Source organism: Etheostoma spectabile, chromosome 11 (genome assembly GCF_008692095.1).
Source record: "Etheostoma spectabile isolate EspeVRDwgs_2016 chromosome 11, UIUC_Espe_1.0, whole genome shotgun sequence".
In the NCBI taxonomy this organism is placed as follows: Eukaryota; Metazoa; Chordata; class Actinopteri; order Perciformes; family Percidae; genus Etheostoma; species Etheostoma spectabile.
Genome location: NC_045743.1, coordinates 10,209,761 through 10,234,564, shown reverse-complemented (window position 1 = coordinate 10,234,564; position 24,804 = coordinate 10,209,761). Strand labels below are relative to the sequence as shown.

The 24,804-nt window shown below is 38.0% G+C and overlaps 3 protein-coding genes across 4 annotated transcripts; 1 reads left to right on the top strand and 2 right to left on the bottom strand.

Annotated features, from left to right (window-relative positions):
• The first annotated feature begins 8,780 nt into the window (after positions 1-8,780).
• On the top strand, positions 8,781-15,732 carry galnt5 (polypeptide N-acetylgalactosaminyltransferase 5). The gene is made up of 10 exons (XM_032529911.1): positions 8,781-10,414; positions 10,491-10,657; positions 11,863-11,982; positions 12,955-13,090; positions 13,213-13,332; positions 13,424-13,541; positions 13,625-13,954; positions 14,274-14,354; positions 14,664-14,816; positions 14,965-15,732. Exons 1-10 carry the CDS (start codon positions 9,285-9,287, stop codon positions 15,103-15,105), a joined length of 2,496 nt encoding a protein of 831 aa, XP_032385802.1. The 5' UTR covers positions 8,781-9,284; the 3' UTR covers positions 15,106-15,732.
• Positions 15,733-15,824: 92 nt separating this feature from the next.
• On the bottom strand, positions 15,825-17,533 carry ermn (ermin). Its single transcript, XM_032529912.1, has 2 exons — positions 16,709-17,533; positions 15,825-16,610 (listed from the first exon to the last, which is right to left on the bottom strand). The coding sequence occupies exons 1-2, from the start codon at positions 17,253-17,255 to the stop codon at positions 16,231-16,233; spliced, it is 927 nt and encodes a 308-aa protein (XP_032385803.1). The 5' UTR covers positions 17,256-17,533; the 3' UTR covers positions 15,825-16,230.
• Positions 17,534-21,206: 3,673 nt separating this feature from the next.
• On the bottom strand, positions 21,207-24,750 carry cytip (cytohesin 1 interacting protein). 2 transcript variants are annotated; one of them, XR_004334168.1, is made up of 9 exons: positions 24,178-24,750; positions 23,844-23,893; positions 23,628-23,682; positions 23,391-23,493; positions 23,100-23,193; positions 22,921-22,987; positions 22,594-22,660; positions 21,883-22,447; positions 21,207-21,851 (listed from the first exon to the last, which is right to left on the bottom strand). XR_004334168.1 is itself a non-coding variant. In XM_032530067.1 (8 exons), the coding sequence occupies exons 1-8, from the start codon at positions 24,343-24,345 to the stop codon at positions 21,969-21,971; spliced, it is 1,083 nt and encodes a 360-aa protein (XP_032385958.1). In that variant the 5' UTR covers positions 24,346-24,750; the 3' UTR covers positions 21,207-21,968. The 2 variants fall into 2 exon arrangements, 1 of the variants encoding a protein (XP_032385958.1); XM_032530067.1 differs by having other exon boundaries at positions 21,207-22,447.
• Between the last annotated feature and the right edge of the window lie 54 nt (positions 24,751-24,804).

The window sequence follows — 24,804 nt, the reverse complement described above, 5'->3', positions numbered from 1 at the left end:
ATAATACAACTTATGCTGCTGGAAAAATAAAAAAAAAAATCTAATCATTATGCTCTCAAATGAAAAAATGGATCCCAGTGAAAAATGTGAGGGAATTGTTATTTTTCACATTCTAATTCACATCACAAGGAACCGAAAAGAAACACATGCTGTATATCAGATTGGTTTGGTGCCTTTTGCCCCGAGCCATGCAGCACACACTGATATTACTTTTAAATACAGATTGCTGCAATAATAGAACAGAAGAGTCCATGCCTGCCACATAGGCCCAGTCTGGAGCACCTCACATTGCCGGCTTGCCAGGACAGCTTCAATCAAAAAGCTCAAATAAATGTAGTTCTTTGGGCTCTGTCAACTGTAAACTGTTATTGATCCCAACAAATGAAATTTGTTCACGTTGATCGATCAAACACATTATCTGCGTTTTCCAGTCTATAACCAGCAAGTGGAAACTCAGGAGGCATCAATATATAGAGTTGGGTCACCCTGGGTAGATTCCTTTCAAGCTACAAGGGCTGTAAAAACAGGCGACCAAACATAAGTACTTGTACTAAAGGTAATGGACCTGCATCCTGACTAAACGCTAAGTGCCTCGGGTGTCTAGATGTGGAAAGCACTTCTGTAGCACCTTCAAGGTCTAGAGACACTTGTGTTTGTACTGTATACTTGCCCTCCTCTCTTCTGTCCTTGCTAAATTCCCCCCCTCCATACACCCTCATATGAAAGCCTTCCAGCTGGCACCCAACGCCTGTACTTGGCAGGTTGGGAGGAACATGAGAATTAAACCTATATCGCCCCAGCTACCAGTTCTCAAATATCAGTGGAGTCCAGCACTTCACCAGGGACTGGTGAGAGGAAAGCATGTCAATGGAACAAAAAGCTCCTTCTGGCACTACTCCACTCAACTGCTCTGCTCATCACAGGAGTTAAGTTTTCATAAGTAAGTAGGTAAAAATTATCCTATAAGGAAGGGCTCCATCTTACAGTTGGATGATATGTGATGCATCATCTAATGTTTGTTTCATGGACAAAATGTACCTAGAAAGAATAATTAGAACAACCAAAATCTCTCAGTTTTACTACTTTTTTGGCATCACAATGTTTCTCACTGAGTTGTCACTGTAAATAAGAGGACAGCAGAGCTAGATCTACACAGTTTATTGTTCACTGTCAGTTTATTAGGTACAGGTAGCTACAACTAATGCAGTCTAATGCAACACATCCTGCAACAATTCCTATATTAATGAAGGTAGCAAATTTCAGGTTTTGTTGACATAGTTTGAAAGGTGTTGAGTCTCTGTTATAGTAACTTGTGGTGCTTTTGATTTTTCAATTTACTCAGGGGACTTTGAGTGAGTGAGTGAGTGAGTGATGGAGTGAGTGAGTGAGTGAGTGAGTGAGTGAGTGAGTGAGTGAGTGAGTGAGTGATGAATTCACACCATTGATGGGTCGAGTTGGAGTTTCCAACTGGCCGTTACTTTTTTAGAATAGATTGGTGACATAATCCTGCTGGCAACGACTTTTCCTCTGCGATCAATGATCGGATCCACTTCATCAATACATACATAGCATTTGTTACTCTACCCACAAAGCTTGACCCTGAAAGCTCTTTAACTCAAATCAGATCAGGAAAGTAATATTACGCAACTTATTAAAACCATAAACAATGTACAAGATAAAAAAATGCAGAAAAACTGTATAGTAACTTGCAACTAGCTTTCCAAGATGTTATATTTGTTTTATTTTCACTGTGCCTCAGCTGAACTTTAGTAAAACAATCTTCTGTCCTTTCACATTTCTTCAGACTAACAGGAGAGTGACAGCTTGTCCACAAACCAAGGGCACTAGAAACTAGAAATAGGAATATCTGCCCCTCTACAGTGATAGAGCAGCTCTGATAGCTCCTTTATTATGGAAAATTATTTTAAACAGCATAAAACAGCGGAGGCTCATTTTTCCCCATGTTTCTGCCACTATCACTCCAGCTATTGATAAGATGTCTAAATTTATTGCAGAATAATTCTGCAGGAAAAGAGATAAAAGGTTGCTGAATAAAATATGAGGCAAAGGCTGTAAATTGTAGCAATGCATATCATTTCATTCAAATGTAGGACGCAATTACCATCTGCTACACTCATCAGTCCCCTCCTTTATGACTTAATTATATGTTTAATGCTATCAGATCAAGGAAAGGGCAAAACAGATGAATGAGAGAGAAAGAGAAAAGATTCCGCAACAAGACAAAAGGCAGATGAAAAGTAACATAAAAGGATGGAGTTGATTTCATTCACCGGGAAATAGAAAAAGTTAATTTAGATACAATGTTCCCTCATCTCCTGAGCCTTTGTAAGATAATAAGCGCTGCATGTTGCCAATAGGTCTCATACCAGCTAAACAAAAGAAGTCAAGTTCCTCAAAACTGAAAGTCTTTCTGCATTCACTTTTGAGAAGACAGAAAATTGGTGAATTGTTCAAAGTGATGTATGATCATTGCAATAAAGTCCATGACATCAATGCATTATCTCCATAAAACTTAAGGTTTAGTCATAGAAGACTGCAACATGTAACAATATAGCTCATTCACATATATTCTACTCCATTTTGACATGTGTTTTATAAACAACTTTCTATTCACTCTTTTCTATTGTTGTTGTTTTTTTACATCAAATTATTACTCATTATCTTGCACTATTTAACTTAATATAGTTCCTTTTTTTTTTCTATGACTCTGTTGCCAGAGTTAAATGAAACTTTACAATCTGAAACTTTTTGTTTGGATGCAAATCGCGTACAGCATTGTTCACAAAGAAAACTGGGGTTGTCCAAATTGCTTTGGGGTAAAAAGCTAGCCAGTGGGCATCCCAGGTGCCAGCGGGCACTGTCCTAACTGTGTACCTTTGGCCAGAACTCATTATAGGGTGACATTTAGGACTGCTGCTGTCCATGCCAAGTCAGCCCTCTGGATTGAGACAAATTATGTAGTTATTTTTTATGTCAGCCCTTAAGTCATGTCCAGTGAGAGCCAAATCAGTATCACCTTCATGTCACCTGGGAAAAAAATGATAAAAGCCGTGGACTCCTTAAACTTGTATCTTATTTGATGAAACATTTGGGTGTACAAAAGAAGACTAAATTGAATTATGGCCTGATCTGTAGTATAGACGCTCCAACGGTGTTGGTGAATGATAGATTAACAGCTAAATTGTTATTATTATTTTAAAAGTTTACTATTATCATTGAAATGTTTTTTTTAAGCTAACGGTATTTAATCCTAACAGCATTTAATGAAAACTAAACCACAGCCCTGTGTTATTCTTTCTCTCTTTGTTTATTCTAAAAAAACAGAGATACAGTCATGTCACAAAGGGAATTTTGTACCTGTACACTGTGGAAGGTGCAATGGCTTCCTTTGCACTTTGGCATCTATTTCCTTCAAGCCTGAAGAAGAAATGGACAGAATTAATACACATTTGCTATAAACCCATTACTAAAGGAACACAAGAGTTTATAATGCAAACACACACCTAACATAATCACAGGGGCCGCATGCGATGATATAAAATAATGCACCTACACCTGTGTCACATAATTGATCACTCTTTTTATGATTGCATGTACATACATTTTCAATATCCATTAAAACAAATGATATTTCAGTGGTGCATGTTTTGTCATGTGCACTTTATATGCTTTTTTTCAACTTAGGGATATATTGCAAAGGGAATAAGACAACATGAGTCCTCCTTGCAAATTCCTTCATGAAGCCAAATGACATCCCACCAGATAATGCATAACATGAACAGAACTAAAGCTCCATCTTGTGGACTAAAACGAGTACAACAGGAGGGCCACCCTGATAGCTGCCCAGGTTTTTTAATTTTGAAGTTTGATAACAGATACGCTTTTGTCAAGCCCTAGAAATGATGAAATACATGTATGATTATATGTTAACAAACAACAACAAGACAGTTAAGACTATAAGTGTGCCAGTCAGTGTGACAACAATGATACAGTGTCTGAGGAAATTGTCAAATCTGCAGCAAAGCGATGAATAAATATGTTATGGTACTCATTTAGTGGGAGAAACCATTTGGATTTGAGAAGGCCATGAATATATCCAACAGTAGACATAAGAAGCTAAACAGAATAATTAAACGCTGATAAAACAATCACTGTGAGCAGTCTGCACTAGCTTGCAGGTATTTCACAAAGCATGAAATTAATCAAAGTTGTTTATCTGCTTTGTATTAGTGGGCAAATTATAGATAATTGCTTGTTTGATGTATTCCGAGTAAAACATTAATTTAATGCATATACGGATATTTTCCACACAAAGTTGTAGATGTAACAAACAGAAGAAGAAAAAAATGGGATGCAATTGATTATAAGTTAATTGTGCAAAGGTCTCCCTGATGGGAACCATCTGTCAAAACAAGCTGTACATTCACTAATTCTAATCATAATTAATTAAATGGCTAACAAATTACATACATCATGGTTAGTACAGGGGCAAAACTTCCACTGGAACTGTTATGAAACAAATTATCTTCAACAATAAAAGAAAATGACATCACATAACTAAATATTATACTTGTTTCCGCAAGCCATATTTCTTAATGAATTCTCTAATTAATTTAATTCACACAATGTGCATAATTTGGAGCTGAAAATGTCAGTGGGTCAGACTTAACCATATTGTTGCTGGCTGTCTATTTCAACGAGTGCCATATTAGCACAACATGACCTCTATGTAAATTACACAGACCAACTGTTGTAATTTTAATTCCAGAGTCTAATTAACATGTTCTAAAGATATAACACAGTTCAAAATTTGCACATGCCCGTGTCAATGTAAGATTTACATTTGCCTTTATTTTGTGTTATCCCTTTGATGGGAAATATTATGACGGCTTATGTTACAGATGTCAATTATAAAAAAAAAAAGGCTGTTTTTTTTTATGCTTCTTGTATTAAGTGCTGAACTTTCTAGTTAGGGAGACTCACCACTCAAAACTCAAGACTGTTGGAGCTGTGAGCATTTCCAGACACTGTGACTGAGCTCATTCAGAAACACAGGAGTATTTCTATCAGAGGTGGGCTTTTGAGCTAACTCTCTTCATTCTCACATCCAAATTATACTCACTCTATCACACTGGGCTCAACAACCAAAGTTAGTAAGATTGATACGCTTAAAGGATGTCAAAGAGGCATATGTGACTCTAGAGTGAAATAATATTACCCATTAGATCAGTATGGTATAGTTAATGATCTTGAGCACTGAAGAACTAGTGTGGGATTATTTTATAGTGGTTTTCAGTTGGTACTGCTCCTATAAAAAAAAAAAAAGTATTATAACCTCTGAAAGACCATTTGCTTTAGGATGCAGGGACGGCATTCAGATCACATATTCAAATGTGCAGATTTTAAATCAAATAGAAATCATCAACTGTGCCATGTACTAGGGCTTCAATTTCTTATTTACATTCATCTGTGAAATGTGAGAACCTAGTAAAAAGTGATCATTACAATTTGTTCAGACTAACAAATCAAAAGATGTTCAAACCATGAAACCAAGCAAATCCTCAAACTTGAGAAGCTCAAACTAAAATGCTTTGAACAAATATTCAATTATGAAAAAACTAATTATTTTGACTCAACACTGTATTCTATGAGTAAGAGAAGGCACGGAAACATTTATGTTTGTACATTGTTTGAGTTTAGGTAATGTCACTATGAAATCCTGTGTAGTTATACACTAGTGATGGACCTTCACTGCTGTATGCTCTGTCACCTCTGTGTTGCTGGTGTTTTTCCTAATGCAGTGCCTATTCAGTTTAGAGAAAATACAATCAAATTTACCAAATGATGCCATCATGAGTGTGAATGCAGAAATGGATGAATAAATGAATAAATTGCCCAGTGGATGGAACATATAAGCTAACACATGCAATGCAGGGCTCGGGGGCTGTCCTGAGGCCAATCATTTAGCTAACACACTAATGAAAGCGTGTGTAGTGTGGCTAAGGGCAGCCACCATGGGAGGTACTACTCCCCTCCCTCCTCATGTTGGGGAGCATTAATAGGCTGGATGGAGCCAATGGGACTCCCAGGAGAGGCCTGCTGATGAAGAGGAAAACCTGTCGTTGCCTTCACTAATCACTGCCTAATGGCTGCAGTAACACAGGTTTTACAAATGTTCATGTGTGTCTGTATATATGTGTGTGGTGTGTGTGTGTGAGAAATACTGACGCTTTAGGATATTGGTATTAGGATATAATCTCAATAAAATGTTCATTGGAAGATGCATTGTGTTTCTATGCTTAGTAATGTGCATATTTTGCACATTAGATGTTTGGTAAAACTGCAATTTACATAAGTACTGTAGGGTTATTGTGCTTACCCAGGTACTGTAGGATTCACCATCATCAGACCAGAACATTTTAAAAACTTTCTGTTTTCTTGGTTTGTTTGTTTGTTGTGTTTCATGTATCATTGGCAGAAATGTAATCAGCAACAGTTTTTTTCAGTTTTTCTTTCTGTAATTTTTAACTTTCAGCTTCTCTAATGTGAGGATTTGCTGCTTTTCTCTGATGCATAGCCTATCATAAATTTGTTGAGGTTTTGGGCTTTTGGTGAGAAAAAACAAGACATTTTAAGGCTTTTGAGAAACTGTGATGGAACTTTTCACAAGTCTTTGACATTTTATAGACTTAACAATTAATTGATTTATTAGGAAAATGATCAGCAGATGAAACAATAATGGAAATAATCCTTATTAGTTTAGCCTCAAAATAAATAGGTTCACTGCTGGGGTTTTTTAACAAAACAGCCACAAAGCGCCTAATTCTCATTACGATCAGTTGAGAAATCCAAAAATTCAGATTTTTTTTATCAGATCACTTTAAAGAAATCATTTATAAAGTTGTTAGTCAAACATAGCCTTTGATTTATATTATAAATTAATAATAGCTGGACTAAATTATTAATCACTTTAATATTAGGCTAATTTGTCTAACATTTAGCATAGATTAATGGATTACACTTGTTATAATTTAGCCATTTTAATTGTGTCAACTCTGAATCTGTTAAACGTGTTATTCAAATTTGAATGACGTTCAAATTAATATAAAATCGCCCGCATTGAGTAGCCTATGGTATGTTTGCCGACAGCACACAGCAGTAAATCAAGTTATACTAGCCTAGCAAGCTACAGTTTTAGGTGTGTCGTCTACATTGTTAATCTAATCTATCTGGTTTACAACAATGAAATCGAAGTAAATTAGACACGTCAGTTAAACATTATGACTTCAGAGCTTTTTTTCTTAACAGACAGCACAACAACAACTGACTAAAGACAGCTCATGCTCAATCCTATTAAATTACTATCAAAGTCGAACTGCACATTCGACTTTTGATGAAGCTCGCTAGTGGGACACGGTGGCTATACTTTTAGCCAACGTAAAAGCATAGACAATAAAAGTGGAGCTGCTACCGAGTTAAGAAGTCACTTCCGGTCAAGACCTACACAGTAAAGTTCTAATTGAAGAGATTTCGCTCCAATACATAATTGCAAAAACATAATCGAGCTTACCACTTTACTCTAGGACAAAGCAGTTGAAAAAAAACAATATAAAGTCGATGTCCACACAGTTGCTTTTTGTAGAGCTTTTGACCGCATCACATGGTCCTAAACTAAGGCGTTCATTTAGCAGCGCTGCAGGCTACATCCCCTTGCTTCTTGGAAGTGACCTATGGCCTTCACTGTTGCAGTCGAACACAAGTCAAAATTACAATTAGGCTACTACTACATCATCACCCTTTAACATTACTTGACAGCGTGCCTATTATTAGTTATTATTAAACTAGACAGAAGATGAGAATGTTGTTCTCGAATAAAATGGAAAGTGCAAGTACATAATCCAAAGTAAATTTAATTTGGAAGACAGACTGCAGTCAAATCTATATGCTAGGCCTATCTAACCAGTTGTGCATTGCATGGGTTTTCCTTTAGCCTACTTCCAAAATGCATCTTGGTATCTCCTCGTCTTCAATCACCCTACATTTAGACATTGTTCCAAGTGACTACAGGGTCCCTTATAACTTTCTGAGGAAACTGGTTGGACCTTGTAGCAAGGCATACGAGAACAGGCTTCTTGCGTAGGCCTATAGGGCAAACAAATCTAGCTAGGGTTTTCCCTACAACATCCCAAGTCAATCAATGTTTTAAAGCATCTTTATGAGCAAGCTAGCATAGCAACTGGCTAGCCTACATGTGATTTGGTCAAAAGTTCCAGAACCATGTAGGCTATAGGCTAAGGTGGCCATGAACACTCTAGGCACTGCAACCACAACGCAAATAGACAAAACACAAGCAAATGAAAAGAAGACACCAATTTGACAACACATTCAGAGCATTTAGGGGAACACACGGCCAACAACAACTTTTTATTATTCAGGGGACACTAAAACACTGCTGGGACCATAGACTGTTAATTGGGACAGCTTGTTGTGCTTTGTGGCTAATGAAGTTATAGTTGGCAAGGCAACCCCTAAATGGTGTTGTTATACGTTTTTTTTAGTCGGACAACCATGTCCAGCCTTGTTCATCACTTTTTAGTATCCCCTTGTTTCCATTGTTGGCCACTTAGAGCGTTTAATGTTTTAGATGTGTCATTCCATGTTATATTATATCTAACCTTAAGCTGAAACATAACCAACGTTTTGTTCAACGAGTGCACGTTAAATGCTTTAGTTTGAAGGCTAAACGCGAAACTTCCTGTACCGTTCTAGCTAGTCATGGCTAGCTTGCTGTTAACTCCGTGTAGGCCGATATTTTCCTGTCCATCTGTCCAATCAGAGTATACTGACTGGGTGGAAGTTGATCGCTACGTCCTCATACAAAACTGACAGTCAAAGTTGTGAAGTGAAGATTCTGTGGAGAAACGCACAACTTTAGCTACCTAGTTAAGTTTCTTTTAGCGAAGAAGAAGATTTTGCGAGCATGTCTCCAGGTGGTTGAAGGTGACCGAAGCGGTTATGTTACGGTATGGGAACATAATATTACATTGTACCTTTGTGCTGGGCTGTGGGTGTCAGACGCTGCTGTATTCTTGATTGACAGCATCGACTAAAGTAACCTGTGTTACGTTTCTAGCATGCCACGCAGGCAGCTAACTTCTCCAAAGAAAAGAAAACTTTGCCTTCAACTCAGAAGTGGCCAATGCAGTATGCTACTTTGACATTTACATATTTTCACGTGGACTTCCTTTTTTTTAAACCCGAGAATGATTAAGATTAGGAGATACTTACGGGGGAGAGGGAGGGTACTCGCATTTGTGTTCATTGCATCTGTCATTTGGCTGCTGCTTGACATGGCTGCTCTTCGCTTATCAATAAACGATGTGAACAGTCAGCTGCTGAAGGAGCAAGTGGTAAGAGAAAGGGAGATTTTCAAACAGCAGTCCAGGGTGACACAGGTGGTGAAAAGGGGGTTTAAACACCCAGTTCAGAGAGTGGACCTTACTGTGACAGATGCTGGGAAAGGACAATTCAGTTCGAGCATCAAATTAGCCCAAGTGTACAGACAGGGAGACAAGAAACAGGATAACATGTTGGGGAATCACCAAGGTGATAATCTTCCCAAGACTGACCACCCCAAATATGTTTTTTCTGAACATAACAAAGAAGCCGCTGTACAAAATGTCACGCCAAAGCAGGATGTTCCTGCCAAGAAAAAAGCAGTGAACTTAGATTTTATCGGGATGAAATCAGAGAACAGTAGAGTAATAGATGACTCTATTAAAGTGGCGTTACCTGTAGTAGTGCCTAACAAAACCCAAGTGCAACCTGGTGTTCAGGACAACAAACATGCTCCTTTACCAACCTCTAAAAAGGGACCCATTAAAAATGGAGATGTGGCACAAAACGTTCTGGACAAAATTGATTCAAAAACAAATGAAAAAGACAAGGATGAACCTAAGACTGAAATAAAAGTGAGTAAATCTCAGGCCGAGGAGGTACACCCTGTTAAAACAGCATTTAAACCTCCAAATAAGGATGTACAAGGAAAGGAGGTAGATAATGAAACAGAAGAGAAACATGTTAGGACAATCACCAAGAGTGACCTGAAGGCAGCGAAGGAAACCCTGAAACCTCCAATCAAGCTCCAAGCAGGAGAGAAATCGAAGGATAACTCCTCTGCTGTCAGAAACCCAGGTGTCCACAAAGTGCTTTCTCTGGATGTGACTAACGCTCCCAGAGATGCCAACGCGATGGGCCAGTTTGGTCAGGCAGCAGTTGTTGCCAGTAATGAAGATGCGGAGATGAGGAAGAGATGGAACGAAGGGCATTTTAACGTCTACCTAAGCGACCAGATCCCAGTGGACCGTGCCATCCCAGACACAAGGCCTGACATGTGAGTCTTCTGCACGTTTTGCCACTCAAAGTGCTGTGACTGCCAAGCTGAATTGTTTTTGCTTTTGTTTTTCCAGGTGTGCACAGAATCTGGTCCATGATAACTTGCCTTCCACCAGTGTGATTTTCTGTTTTGTGGATGAAGTGTGGTCCACGCTCCTCCGCTCTGTGCACAGTGTGCTCAACAGATCTCCGCCACACCTCCTCAAAGAGATCATTCTGGTGGATGATTTCAGCACAAAAGGTAATAGTGTAGAGTATGTTACCTTGGATGGGTCTCCACGTGGGCAACCAAAAATTGACAACTGCAGCATCCAAAGCACCAAAAAACTGCTAAACGCTGAGCAATAAGCTTTTATCATTAAAGGACAAATCCAGCGCAAAATTAACCTAGGGGTTAATAACACATGAGTACCAAGTCGACCGTTCCCTGGGATTTGTTTTCATGCTAATCAAAGGTGACCAGTTTTAGCACAAACTGCTAATTAGCTTATAACGCAAGTCGTCGGGGCACGGGCAAAGTAAAAAGAAAGCGCTATTTCTACACAACTAACAAGGCTTAAAATAGCACCACACTTCCACTGTAACATAATGACGGTCCCAACATGTATACAGGCAGGCGGCAAACAGTCACGGCCAGTTAAGTTACAACAAACATTTGTCGCCTGCCTGTATCCCGAACAGTACTGCCTTTATAAACTTTATAATCTCTTTTTAATAAACTGTCTTTACACTTACAAAGTTCTCAATGCTTTGGTTTACATGTAGTTATTAGCATTATGCTACTGTGGAAGTGTGGGGATATTTTGAGCCTTGTTAGTGGCATAGAAATAGCGATTTCTTTTTACTTTGCTCGTGCCCCGACAGCTAGCAATATAAGCTAATTAGCGGTTAGCACTAAGTCTGGTCACATTCGATTAGCATGAAAACAAAGTGACCGTTTCCAGGAAACAGTCGACTCAGTACATATGTGTTATTAGGTTCATTTTGCGCCGGATTTGTTCTTTAAAAGTAAATTATTCCTTCTGGCTGGTCTGCAGTGCACAGTATGCCAAAAAGAGATGATATTTACATTTGCATCATTATGTACAGAGTTTTGCTCAACTTGATACAATGGCTTGTTTATAGCTTTCCTTTTTCAATCAAGCTAGATACTATTACTAGTTATAATTTGTCTAAAATGTAGACTTCATTCTTCTGACAGTGTTTTTTCATGAAATTGTTGATGCTTTGGATTAATTTCTTTTTCATATATTTTCATGAATGCGTTTTTTTTACAAACATTGTGTGACTTCAGCTATTATTAGAGATCCACCCATAATTTGGTTCCTGGTAGTTTGTGTGTTTCATATCAGTGGTTCTAAGAAGAATTTACATTTTAAAGTGCTGTGTCATCTTTTCAAGCTACATGCACGTTTGTCTGCATTTGTCATATTTTTTTTCTTGCAGACTATCTGAAGGAGGCACTAGATACATACATGTCCCAGTTTCCCAAAGTGAGAATTGTTCGTCTGAAGGAGCGTCAGGGCCTGATCAGAGCCAGGCTGGCGGGAGCTGCTGTAGCCGAAGGTAACCACTGCTGTGATTAATGATGTTTGTCATAAATGTCTTTTAATGTATGGTTTAAATATACTTGTGCACAAAGGTACTGGAGACTTGGATGAGACAATGTATTTCACTAAAAACAAAGATGTAGACAGTGTCAGAATTGACATTAATGTGTCCAATCACGTGGTCAGACTTTGTAATCGTAAATGTTCCACTGAAAAAAACTAGTGTGTCCTTGTCTTCGGGGGTTTGGTAAATTTAAAGTATGACGCTGTGTTTAGAGACATCTCCTGGTGAGTCATTTAATCCTATTATTTAAACTGCAGCTAAGTTTTAATATTGTGTGTGAGTTGTGCAACATGTCAACACTGCTGTAATTCAACATATGGGTTGTCTGGCTGCACAAGCTTGTAACTAATGTAAAAGAAGTCAAACTTGGTTGAAGGATACTGTTCAATGCAAAAAGAAATCCTGTGAGCTTTAAAAAATGTGATGACAAAAGAGCAACGTTCTTAGGGTGTACACCCATTTGCGGTAAAGTTAGAACATGTTTTCTCAGGGAATAAAATCAAATGCACACATTAGGAGTGTAATCTTTGCTTTCTAGTTCGGTGATAGGGTATTTGTCCAAGGTATAGTCGTCTCTCTTTCTGAAACCCGTGATTGACACAGGCAAATGCATTTTAAATAGATGAAAAGAACTTTCATATATTAATTAATAGTCTTGTTACATATACAGTACTGGAACACAAGAGCATTGAAACGTTACACTGAGTTGCACTGTGACTGCACATTATCTTTCACCATCCAAACTTGCACCTGCACTCTTGTGTATTCGCCATATACTGTTTTATGCATATAACATCCTTAAACAAACAACTGCCTTTCAAAGAACTCTTTGATACACATTGTTAGGACTGCAATGTTAAAATGCACTGTGGTTATTTGTTTTAACTTCAGCAGGATGTTTGCTGTCCTTTTAACATGCTGTAGGTGAGGTTCTTACCTTCCTTGATTCCCACATTGAATGTAACGTGGGTTGGTTGGAGCCACTGCTGGAAAGAGTCTATCTGGATCGCAAGAAGGTGCCCTGTCCAGTTATTGAAGTCATCAGCGATAAGGACATGAGGTGACTCAGCACTGCCATGTTTGACAAGCCACACATGTGATGTGACCATGTTTATTACAGAAGGGTAGACATAGTAATTTCATTTTGACATTGGAGCTTCTGTTCCGGCTCTTTCTTCTCAGTTATATGCTGGTTGACAACTTCCAAAGAGGTATTTTCAAATGGCCTTTGGTGTTTGGCTGGAGCCCATTACCAGAAGACTACATTAAGAAGAATAACATGACCATCTCAGATCCTATTAGGTAGCTAAACAGTCCATTTTCATATTCATATTTTATTTCCTATTCTTCTCATATCTACTGCATTTTTATTTTCGTGTTTGTAATCTTACAGATGTCCAGTTATGGCGGGAGGCCTTTTCTCCATAGACAAAAAGTACTTCTATGAGCTTGGTGCCTATGATCCTGGTCTGGATGTGTGGGGTGGGGAGAACATGGAGATTTCATTTAAGGTATATCACTCATCAAATTAATACATAAGTATTTGCCCAAACTTCTATCACGTGACTCATTTTTTCATTTTCCATTTCAACAGATCTGGATGTGTGGAGGAGAAATAGAGATTATTCCCTGCTCTCGAGTGGGACACATCTTCCGAGGACAGAATCCTTACAAGTTCCCCAAAGACAAGCAGAAGACAGTGGAGCGTAACCTGGCAAGGGTGGCCGAGGTCTGGCTGGATGAGTACAAGGACCTTTTCTATGGCCACGGCTACCACCACTTGCTGGATAAAAAGACCATTGACATCGGCAACCTCACTGAGCAGATTGAACTGAGGAAAAGGCTGCAATGCCAGAGCTTCAAGTGGTACCTGGATAATGTGTATCCAGATATGAATGTTCATTTAGTCAAAGCCGAGGGTCTGGTACGTAGATGAACAAACTTTGTTTCCATTTCCCTAAAAGATCTCTTAAAAATGAAAGCTTGTTCAGCTTTCCCTCCATGAAGCTATTGTCCTCTCTGCTGAGAACCCCCCCCCCCCAAAAAAAATTGACCCAAACAAAAAATGTGATTGTACTCCTTTGGAACAAAGATTAGCTGTCTGTTAAAGCCTGTGAAATGATCTATTGAAGGAAATTAGAACAACAACAAAGCCCGTTGTCTCTCTAAATGAGTAACACAAATGTTTGTAGTGCTGTTGTTTCACTGCTGTAAAGTTTTTGTCATCTCATTTATCCGTGTAGGTCTTTAATCATGGCGCAAGAAAATGCCTGACTCTGCAGAAAGGCTCTCTGTCGTTTGAGATGTGTGACCTCAGCAAGCAGGTAGGTGTCTTATGTTTCATTTCACAGATTATTTGACTGCAAAAGAAATAGCAAATGTTTATGGGGGGGATAACAAAAAATATCCAGGAATAGACCGAGATCAGGAAAAATGCAATCAGAGTCGGACCCAAGCCATGATATACAAGGGTGGAGTCCAAGACAAGACCAAGTCTTCTAAATATGTCTTTTTTGGATTCAGAGTAGCCTCACTGAGCCATCCGTTTTTATGGAGCATAATTACATCCTTGTCACTTCTTTGTCTCTCTCTCTCTCTCTCTCTCTCTCTCTCTCTCTCTCTCTGGTATTCAGAGTCAGCACTTTAATTACACCTGGATGAGGCACATTCGCCAACAAGATATTTGCGTCACACCCCACAGCAAGGGCGGCGGCTTTGCTTTGGAATTTTGTGACAACACCAAGCCTGAACATCGCTGGTTCCACAAATCATCCAACTCCGCTCTGGTAGGTTGACTTTGACTGTGCTGTTTGTTTTGTCTACTATCGTTGTCTTGCTTGCTATCAGATGGAAATTAGTGCAGTGGAATCAAAGAGTGTTTAGAGGCTAAAGCTTTGCTCGTTAATCATGTTTTCTTGTTTTATATTTGTGAAGGCGGACCACCTCATAGCAGAGTTTGTTTCCCACCACATGTGCCTGGAGGCGGATCCTCAGGGTGACACTCTTCTCCTCAGTCCATGTGAAACCAGAAACACCTTTCAAAAGTGGCAGTTCACACACTACTACACTGAGTGATGAGACTGAAACATGTAAAACATGCACTATAGAGACCTTCAGTGGCCTCATACTACAGTACATTCTGTGGTCCAGAGTCAACACATGGCTGTCCAGAGGAGGTGGGAAGCGCGTTGTTGGCCGTAACATGCAGGGTAAAGCAGAGGGTGTGGGGATGTGCAATGCTTTCTAATTTCCTTTTATTATATCAGCCTGGAGTGACCTTCTGTTTTACACACTTGTGCCAGAGGAATAAGGGCATCCTCTCTCTGTTTGGATAGATTTGGACCGGAGTTTACTTAAGGGGTTCAGGTAAATGTCTATGGAAGAACACTTAATTTCTAGCACAGCATATCATCTCACTGCCAAAGATAAACCGTGCCTCTTTATATATGAGCTGTAAAAAGTATTTTGTCTCTGCTGGGACTGAATAATAATGAGTTTAATTGCATGTAATGTAAAATATATACATTTGTATTAAACATATGTACTTTTGATGAGGCACATGGGTGAAACAGCTGCTTCTGTGGTTTTTAAATGCTGCGTTGTTAAGGTGTAGGTTTTGTCTATTTGTGTGAATATCTTCTTGTCACTAGAGGGAAGTGTTGGTTCAAAACATGCAATAAACCTCTGCTGTGATGACATGGTTTTGTGGCCTCTTATCAAACCTTTTACCCCTATACTGATACAAATGCATTTTCTCAAGAAAGTAAAAAACAATAACAGAAGATGAAGATTTTATAGCATGCATCTCTTTATTATATTTTATCCATTAGCCATAAGGCCATGTCTGTTGTTATTCACTTGGGAATACTTACCCTAATACTAGAGGTTAAGATTCTCAATCTCTAATGTCAAACAACATCTTAGTTACTATATAGCGTAGGATTATAAAGCACTGAGTGTCTTAGTTAAGTAATCTTCTGCTTTTTTACCTGCTTTACCTAACAAGGTTTTCATTCTGCAAAGCACAACTATTAGGGAATCTTATGTGACTTGGAGAGTTACATCAGAGATTTTAAATTCTATGTACAAGTAGATTTTAGAACAATTAAATATGTAAACTACCACATGGCATAGATGTACAATCAGTTCTGTTTTGTATCATGTTTTATTTTTTTTGTCAAAGGGATTAAAACCATCTTCTTACAAATTCATGACCCTGTACTCAAACTCCTCTATCTTCTGGCGGGTGTTGCCTCGGCGGATCTTGCGGTAGGACACAGTGCTGTACTTGGAAGAAGAGAGGTGGTTGAAGGATTTCTGGTGGTCGACGCTGCCATAGGATTTTTTCGGCAGAGGCAGAGTGGAGTAGCCTGGACTGGAGTTTTGATCAAACCCCATAGGGACATGGGAGTTGTGGTTCTGCTCTGGCTCCACCTGAAGCTTCCTGTCACCTGATATCTGAAGTTCAGCACTAGACATCTGCTCTGGGATGTCTGCCTCCCTATTAAGCCTTGTATAACTCTTCTCATTAGTTACATCAAAGGGTTCATTTTTTGGTGTCACTTCTTTAGGTTGATTTGCTGAAAAGAAAAGGAAGGGAACATTTTGTAAGCTTTAAACAAAAACCTTCCTCTCAGACAATCTATTTTACTGCACAATAATACTAAATTCCTCTTACCTTTTTCTGCTGATGTCATTTGCTTTGTTTGCATGTCTGCAGTTGTGCAGTTTGGAGATTCACCACAGGTGCTCACTGACTTCTCTTGAGTTAGATCAGACTCTGCTCCTGGATCTGAAGGATCTGACTGATCCTTCAAATTAGTTTTGGATGTCTGGAGCTCTTGGCATTCTTCTTGTTCAGTCAGAATGATGTGCTGAGTCACTTCCTCCTCCATCTCTGCAATGTCTTCATCCATAATGGATTCTTCCCTTGGATCATCCTCATCAGCTTCCACACTGTTGACAAAATTCTTGCACTTGTTGGCACCAAAACCACAAGATATGTTTGCTTTTATGTCCTGAGGAGCTTGGTCCTCGTCACTGTAGAATACAGAGTCATCTCCCTCCTCCACTGACAACACATCTCTTTCTTCAGGTCCCTCCAGAGTCTGGAGGGTCTTAACAGTGATCCCACCAATGATCTCCGGTACCCGAGATGCCAGTGCATCTTCTTCTACTGAGACCCTCAGGTACTTTGAAGGCATCATGCTTGTCTCCATCTCCATCCGTCTTCTTTTCTTTCCACTATGATATTGAAAATGGTCTAGCTTCAATGCTCTTGTGTTTTGCAGATGTTGAATCCAAATTTAAAATTTAAGCAAGCTCAGACCTCTCATTGTCACAGTGTCTGCTCCAGTGTTCCATGTGTGTTACCAAAATACTTTTTATCCTATATTAACAAAGAGTGAAGAAAGACTCTGTCCTGCATTTCAGTCAGCAGTGCAAGATCTAGCGCTCTAGTGTGCTCTCTAGTGCTAGTACCATGTAATTCTGTGTGCGTCTTGACTCACCAAAGAACGGGGTTTTGTTGTGGCCCCAACAAAGAGTCTTTGTGACTCCGGCATCTGCAAAACTCATTCTTTGTTAATCTCTGCTGGATGACCACTTTTATTCTGTAATGTTTTGAGTCTGGATTAACATTCTCCTGTAGGTCTTTTTTTTTTTTTTACAGTCTGTTACCGCCTGAACTGTGTGATTGCAAGATATGAACAAGACTTAAGATAAGTCCTGTTCATATCTTGGATTTTAAGTGCATATACTGTATATATATATATTATATATATATATATATATATATATATATACCGTACATATAATTTCATCTTTACTAAAGCACCTGAAATGCTGAAACTACATAATGAAAAGTTAGTTTGTTCAACATGCAACAGTAGCACTGCTTGAACCACAAAAAAGTAAAACTCTCCAGTATTTCATCAAAAAAGCAAAATAAATAGATATTTGTGGATTCCTCTCCCATTATTCATGTCCCAATCCCTTAAATTTATTTTATTTTGGAGATGCACAACTCCTAGATTGGGAACCACAGGAATAATCTAGAAAATGCATCCTTGCAGAAAATGCATTTCTTGCAGAAAATGCTTATGAATGCTGAAAAGCTAAATTGCTAAAGCTAAACTGGATTGCTGTCATAATTATGTAAGATGAAGGTGAAGTGGTAAGAAAAGTTGAATAGTGAGAATGGTGTTAATTACTGTGAATTTCATTGAAATGTTAAATAACAAGTGCAAGTTTTTGTTAAAGATAACGCTAAACTGAATTGCCTGCTTTAATTTGGATAAAGACGTAAGTGAAAGAGTAATGAATGAATTGGTAAAATGGTAAATGGGTGGGTCATTTAAGGAAATCTCAATCATCTGTCTTCAATATTTTCAAAAAGTATGAAAAGAATTTATACAGTAAGTTGTATAAAACTCCTGATGAATAAATAGGTAAAAATAAGGTTTGAATGAAGTATGAATCCCTAAGTAAGACTTGATTTAGCATGAAAACCATCTGAAGCAGTACAAATATATAATAAAGTATAATATAGTATTTCAAAAAGAGTTGTTATATGTCAAGAAAAGTCATAGTATACTATGTAGAAGAAATTCATGATAAAAAAGTCTCAAAAGTGATAAAATGGTCATGGTATGTGTGATATAAAGTCCGATGAGGTGGCCGAGTGGTTGAGGCGATGGTCTGCTAATTCATTGTGATCTACATGTTTGGGTTCAAATCCCATCTTTCTCTAATCTGAGTGTATTGTTCTTCTAAAATTATGTGTCAATAACATAACTGGCTGCATTCCAACAAATCTCTTTGCAACAATTGTATGAGTTTTTCCCCAGAGAAATGCTCCTCTTATTGTTGTTTTATTATAGTATTTTGAAAAAAATCTCAGTATAGTTTGGTGAAAAAAAAGTCGTGAAACAGTTTTATTACAGTATGTCAAAAAAACCGATAAAGAGTCATGGTGTAGTATGTCACAAAAAAGGGATAAAAAGTCATAAAATATTATGTCCGAAAAAAGCGTAGTATATTATGTCCAAAAAAGTCATTGTATAGCATGTCCAAAAAAAGCGTAGTATATTATGTCCAAAAAAGTCATTGTATAGCATGTCCAAAAAAAGCATAGTATATTATGTCCAAAAAAGTTATTGTATGGCACGTCCAAAAAAAAGCATAGTATATTATGTCCAAAAAAGTTATTGTATGGCATGTCCAAAAAAAGCGTAGTATATTATGTCCAAAAAAGTCACAGTCTAAGTAATAATCCTATGTTGGAAATGTCATAGTATAGTTTGTCAAAAAAAAAGTGATGAAAAAGTGATGGCATAGTATGTCAAAAAAGTCATACTATAGCATGTTGAAAAGTCATAGCATACTATGTTGAAAGGAATTATAAAAATTTTAAAAAATCACTAAGATTTTATGTAAAAAAAGTGATAAAAAGGCATGGTATGAGCTTTTGAAGAAGTTAGACGAGGTGGCCAAGTGGTTAAAGGATGGACTGCTACGCCATTGTGCTCAGTGTGTGTGCTTTGGGTCCCAACATTATTGAATCACAGCGTGTCATTCTTTTACATTTTTGGTCAACAACATAACTGGATGCTTTCAAAAAACTTTGTTTGCAGCAATGTTATCAGGAACTCCCAGAGAAATGCTCCTCTTATCATTGTTTTAGTATAGCATGTCAAATAGTCAGTATAATATGTCAGAAAAAAGTGATAAAAAAGCAATAAAATAGAATGTCTGAAAAGTCATAGTATAGTATGTCAAAAAAAGCATAGTATATTATGTCGAAAATATTTATAAAAAGTTATAGTATAGTATGTTGAAAAAAGTGAAGAAAAATTCATAGTATAATAAGTCAAAAATGATAAAATGCTATAGTATAGTACAGTGTGTTGAATAAAGTAATGAAAAAGTCATAGGATAGTATGTCGAAAAAAGTTATGCTATTGTATATTGGAAAAATTGAAAAAAGTCAGAATAGTGTATCAAAAAAAAATTTAAAAGTCATAGTAAAGTATGTTGAATGAGGTAATAGTATGTTGAATAAAGTGATAAAAAAATTCCAGTTTAGTATGTCAGAAAAGTCACAGTATAGTACGTAAAAAAAAACTCATAGTATAGCATGTCGAAAAGTCATAATATGCTATGTCGAAAAAAGTGAGGAAAAAGCAATAATATAGTGGCCTATGTCAAAACAATTATAAAAAGGTCATAGTATAATATGTCAAAAAAAGTCATGGTGTAGTATATCAAAAAGTGGGATAAAAAAGGTCCTAGTAGAGTATGTTGATAAAAGTCTGAGTGTGTTATTCTGCTAAAATTACGTGTCGATAACATTCAAACATTTCTCTATGCAATGATGTAATGATTTTCTCCCAGAAAAATGCTCCTCTCATTATTGTATAGTATGTTGAAAACAATCTTAGTGTGGTATGGCAAAAAAGTAATGCAAAAGTCTTAGTATTAGATGTTGAAAAAAGTCATTAAAAGTTATAGTATAGTATGTCCAAAAAAGCATGGTATAGTATGTCCAAAAAAGCATGGTATAGTATGTCCAAAAAAGTACTAAAAAGTCCTAGTCCTTTAGTATGTCGTAAAAAAAATAGTATACTATGTTAAAAAAAAGTGATAAAAAAGTAATACTATGTTGGAAACATCATAGTATAGTACGTGGGAAAAGTGATAAAAAGTCATAGTACAGTATGTCAAAAAACATAACACACAAAAAACTGGAAAAAGTAGTCTTTTTTTCAATGATCTCTCAGTTTTGCTGCCTCATGATAAAGTTTGTCATTGTTTTTGTCAATAGTAATCATCAACAGTTTAATTTATCACAATGTTATAATGACCCTCTGTGGCTCTCTCTCTCTCTCTCTCTCTCTTTCTCTCTCTCTCTCTCCTTCTCTCTTTAGCAGTATCAGCAGGAAACTGAAGAAGTGAGACTCTTTGCAGGAAATGTGTAAGGTTTAAAGTGTTATAGCCTTATCCTTTAAAAACTATTCTGCCTATATATTACCTAGAATAATATTTGTTTCTGTGTATGAGAAAAATATGTGTAAGTTGAAAGTCTAACTGAATAATGAGTGTGTATTATCATCTGGTATCTGAAGGAAAACTCAAAAGTTCATTGTATTTAAAAAAAAAAAAAAGTTTTCTGTTGTTTTGCTTACAGATTTTATTGATTTGATGCAAAAAATATTCTCTAAAAAGTTGTATTTGATTGTCTGTGAAAGTAAAACATACATACTTCAGCACATTCAGAATTTACAAGAAACAGTTTCATGTTTCTGAACTGGCAGTTGTATACAGCCTGAGAATAATGTTGGAAATGAAAACAGCTAAGTATTTTCTCTTGTACCCACATCCTGTTTTGAACTGAGCATACATCTATACTGAGTAGATCTTTGGTTTTGGTTTTCAGCACCTGAATGTCTATCTGGCCTTGTACTGAATGGTACTAATGTGATTAGGTCACAGTAGTCTTATTTTAAAATACAAGTTGCTACATGAACACAGCTACTGCAGTTCAGACTATTCTGATTAAAGCTGATCATACTGTCATAAGATTAAATGTTTCAGTTTGTTATTCAAGCTAGTAGGATACATAATCTCATCTATATACATTATTGTCTCACATGCATGCATTCATTCAAACAAAGGAAGAATATTTTCATAATGCTTTTGTGCCTAAGCCAAGCAGTGAGACAGGCTCACATTTGAGGCTCAGGGCCCTCTTGAGTAAACTTCGACATTGGCAAATGCCAAGTGCCAAAATGTCTTTCTTCTCTGGGTTCCCATTAAGGTAAAAGTTGATTTTAAGGATTAACCCAACCTTAAGCGTGGGGAAACTGTTTTTTACAGTTTCTGCAACAAGAGCATGAGAACCCTTGTTAACTTGTAGTATCAAGTAGACCCAATGTAAGTCACTGAGTATTTGTTCCTATCTCCTCCTCTTCAACTGATCGCTGGAGTCCAGGAAGTAACTTCAGTATGTGTTTACGGACACTAACTTTCCTGCCTTTACGGGGCAGCGTGCCAAACAAGGAGGAGCTCCTTGTTTCATCCCAGGAAGGAGAGAGGGAGCTGCTGCTGCCGGCCAAACTGGAGCTCCTGGAGCGGTTGAGGGATTGGTGATGATGGCTGGAGCTGGAGGAAAACCTGCAGGAGCTGTTCAGTGAGGGAAAATCTCTGGAGAAGAAGCAGCTGTCGTCTGTGGGGCTGACTGCACTGCATGGGCTGGGAGAGCACAGATCGTCAAACACACTGGCCTGATCACTGTCATCTGTCATCATGCTCCTGTAGCTGCTGTCACTAGAAAAACGTTGGCCACAGCGGCTTGAGGGGGAGCTCAGAATCAAAGAAGAGTCCGTTGAGAGGTGGAGGCTGCTGTTGTTTAAGTTACCTGAAAACATAACAAAGGTAGTTTGTCAGCAGTGTCGGTGCATTTCTCAGGGTAACTCCATCTAATTTATCTGGAGTTTACACTTGCATTCACATCATAAAGCGACAGGAAGTGCTGTGGTCTGACAGCTGAGCAAACCGCCTCACCTCGCATTAGACGTTTTTCCTGTAATGTGAGGGCCTGCAGCTCAACCAATTTCTCACGTAGTGATTGCTGTATGGGCAAAAAAACATCACGGTTTTACTTCCAGTAAAATCATTTTATCTTGTGCATTGAGAACATTTCACATGTTTTACACAGTGCTGTAGCATTAGAACCTAGAACCTGTAATTTACCACATGGTGACAGTTTGCTTTCATTATTACCAGCTGGGTTTGTGGGGTTTAATTTAGTCCCTTGTAGGGTGCAATGCAACCACAGAGCTGCAGTGTGTCAACAACAAACATGGGCAGGGTCGAAGAGACATACTGTACCTTTAGCAGGTTCATCCTCTTCTCCAGCTCTATCTGCTTCACTACATTCCCACATACAGTCTCCATCCTGGAATCACATAACACAACATAATCAAACACACTTTTAACAGAAAACACTGCTATCATACAGTTTATGTTTCTATGCAGTGGATTCACCAGTTTTTATTTCTGTCACTCACTTTAGACTGTTGGTTGATTCTCCAATCAGATCAAGTATCTGCTGATGAGAGGATCCTTCAATGCTGGCCCCGTTGATAGTGATGATAACATCGCCTACAATGAATGAGGATGCAAAAAAGGAACTAATCAACACAGCTTTGCATTGCATTTATGCATCAGTATGTGTGTGTGTGGGTGGACATTTACATGTATGGCAAGAGATATAATCGTCAATTTATATACACCCGAAAGGTCGGACGGTTTTGTATGCGTATGAAAGCCTGTGCAAATAGAGGATGTGGGGGGTTCACCTGCGGTCAGGCCAGCACTCTCAGCAGCGCTGTCCTCCTGCACTTTGCACACAAACGTGCACATCTCCACTGCAGCGCTGTCCTTCAGCTGCAGGCCATAGGTCTGTAACAAAGAGACAAATTGTCACAAAAACAATACTTTTTCATTAAAAACAAAACACTACAAAATACTCTAGAATCAGAGATTAAAAAGCATGACTGATATACTTCATCTTAATGATTACAAAATGGGATTACCTGAATTTCAAAACCAAAGGTTTCATTGTCTTGTTTTTCCAATACAATTGTGGTCCTGTGCAAAGACAAATGCCAAAAAACAGAAAATACATATTTTAGGAACTGCTCTTAATGTGCTTCATTCTCTTTTTAAAAAAAAAGTATTGTAAAAACAAAAAATGCTATACATTATTGTACATGTAGTAACAAATTGCACATTCGATTTGATGTATTTACCTTTGTGGGTCAGAGTAATCAACCAGAGAGGTGGTGTGGGTTTGTTTGGGCTGCAGAAGGAGAAATGCAGAGTTCCTCTTTAGAACAATTGAATTGAGTTGAGTTTTAAATCTCTCAGGGAACTAAACAGGTTGTTCAATGTGAGAACATGATGATCCAACAGTGCTAAATAACTCAAAAGATTAAAATTGTTATAAGGCTTTTGGCCAGTTGCAGTGAGCTGCTGTACTTTTGTATCACAGTTTGTTGTAAATCAGTGAACTGCTTTTCATTATAAAACAATACTGTATAAGAAAAAGCTCTGCACTAATCAAGTTCTTGATTTATGTCTCACCTTGCATACTCTGGGCAGTGAGCCTGTGTTGTGCCGGTGTCGATCATTGTTTCCCCTCAGTGAACGTCGGTACCACAGGGAACATTTCTTCCTCAGAGTATTATCCAGAATGTTATTCTCTTGGCTGCCTTGGTGTGCAAGTCCATTGAAATTCATAGTGGACTGCATGGTAGAGTAGTCCTCAAAGCATCATCATGTCCTGCTGCAGCAGCTTTTTCAAGGATTGTGTGGCCCTGCCTTGCTGTGCAGCCCAAAGCAAAATGTGTCAAAGCGGAAATCCACGTCATGTGACAGTTGTGGTGAACCTGCTTCTCTAGCTCTCAGCCTCACATACCTAATTTCCTGTTGAACCCTTTTAACTTCTTAAGAAGGGATGATCTGCTAAGAAATTAGTTCTCATTATTCCCCTTCAAACAGTCCTTTTTTGCAGGCTAAGCAATTTGGTTTATGATCTGTCAGAAATCAGCAATACATGAGAAAGTTCCACCTCATGCCTCCACCAGCACCTGCTTCCATCCTCTCTCACTCTCAGTTTCTCAATGGGCTTAGCTTCAGTGTGAGCCTGAGTCCTGTGTTCTGCCAAGCAGAGAGACTTGTCTTATGAGGACAGACAAAAGGCTGATTTAG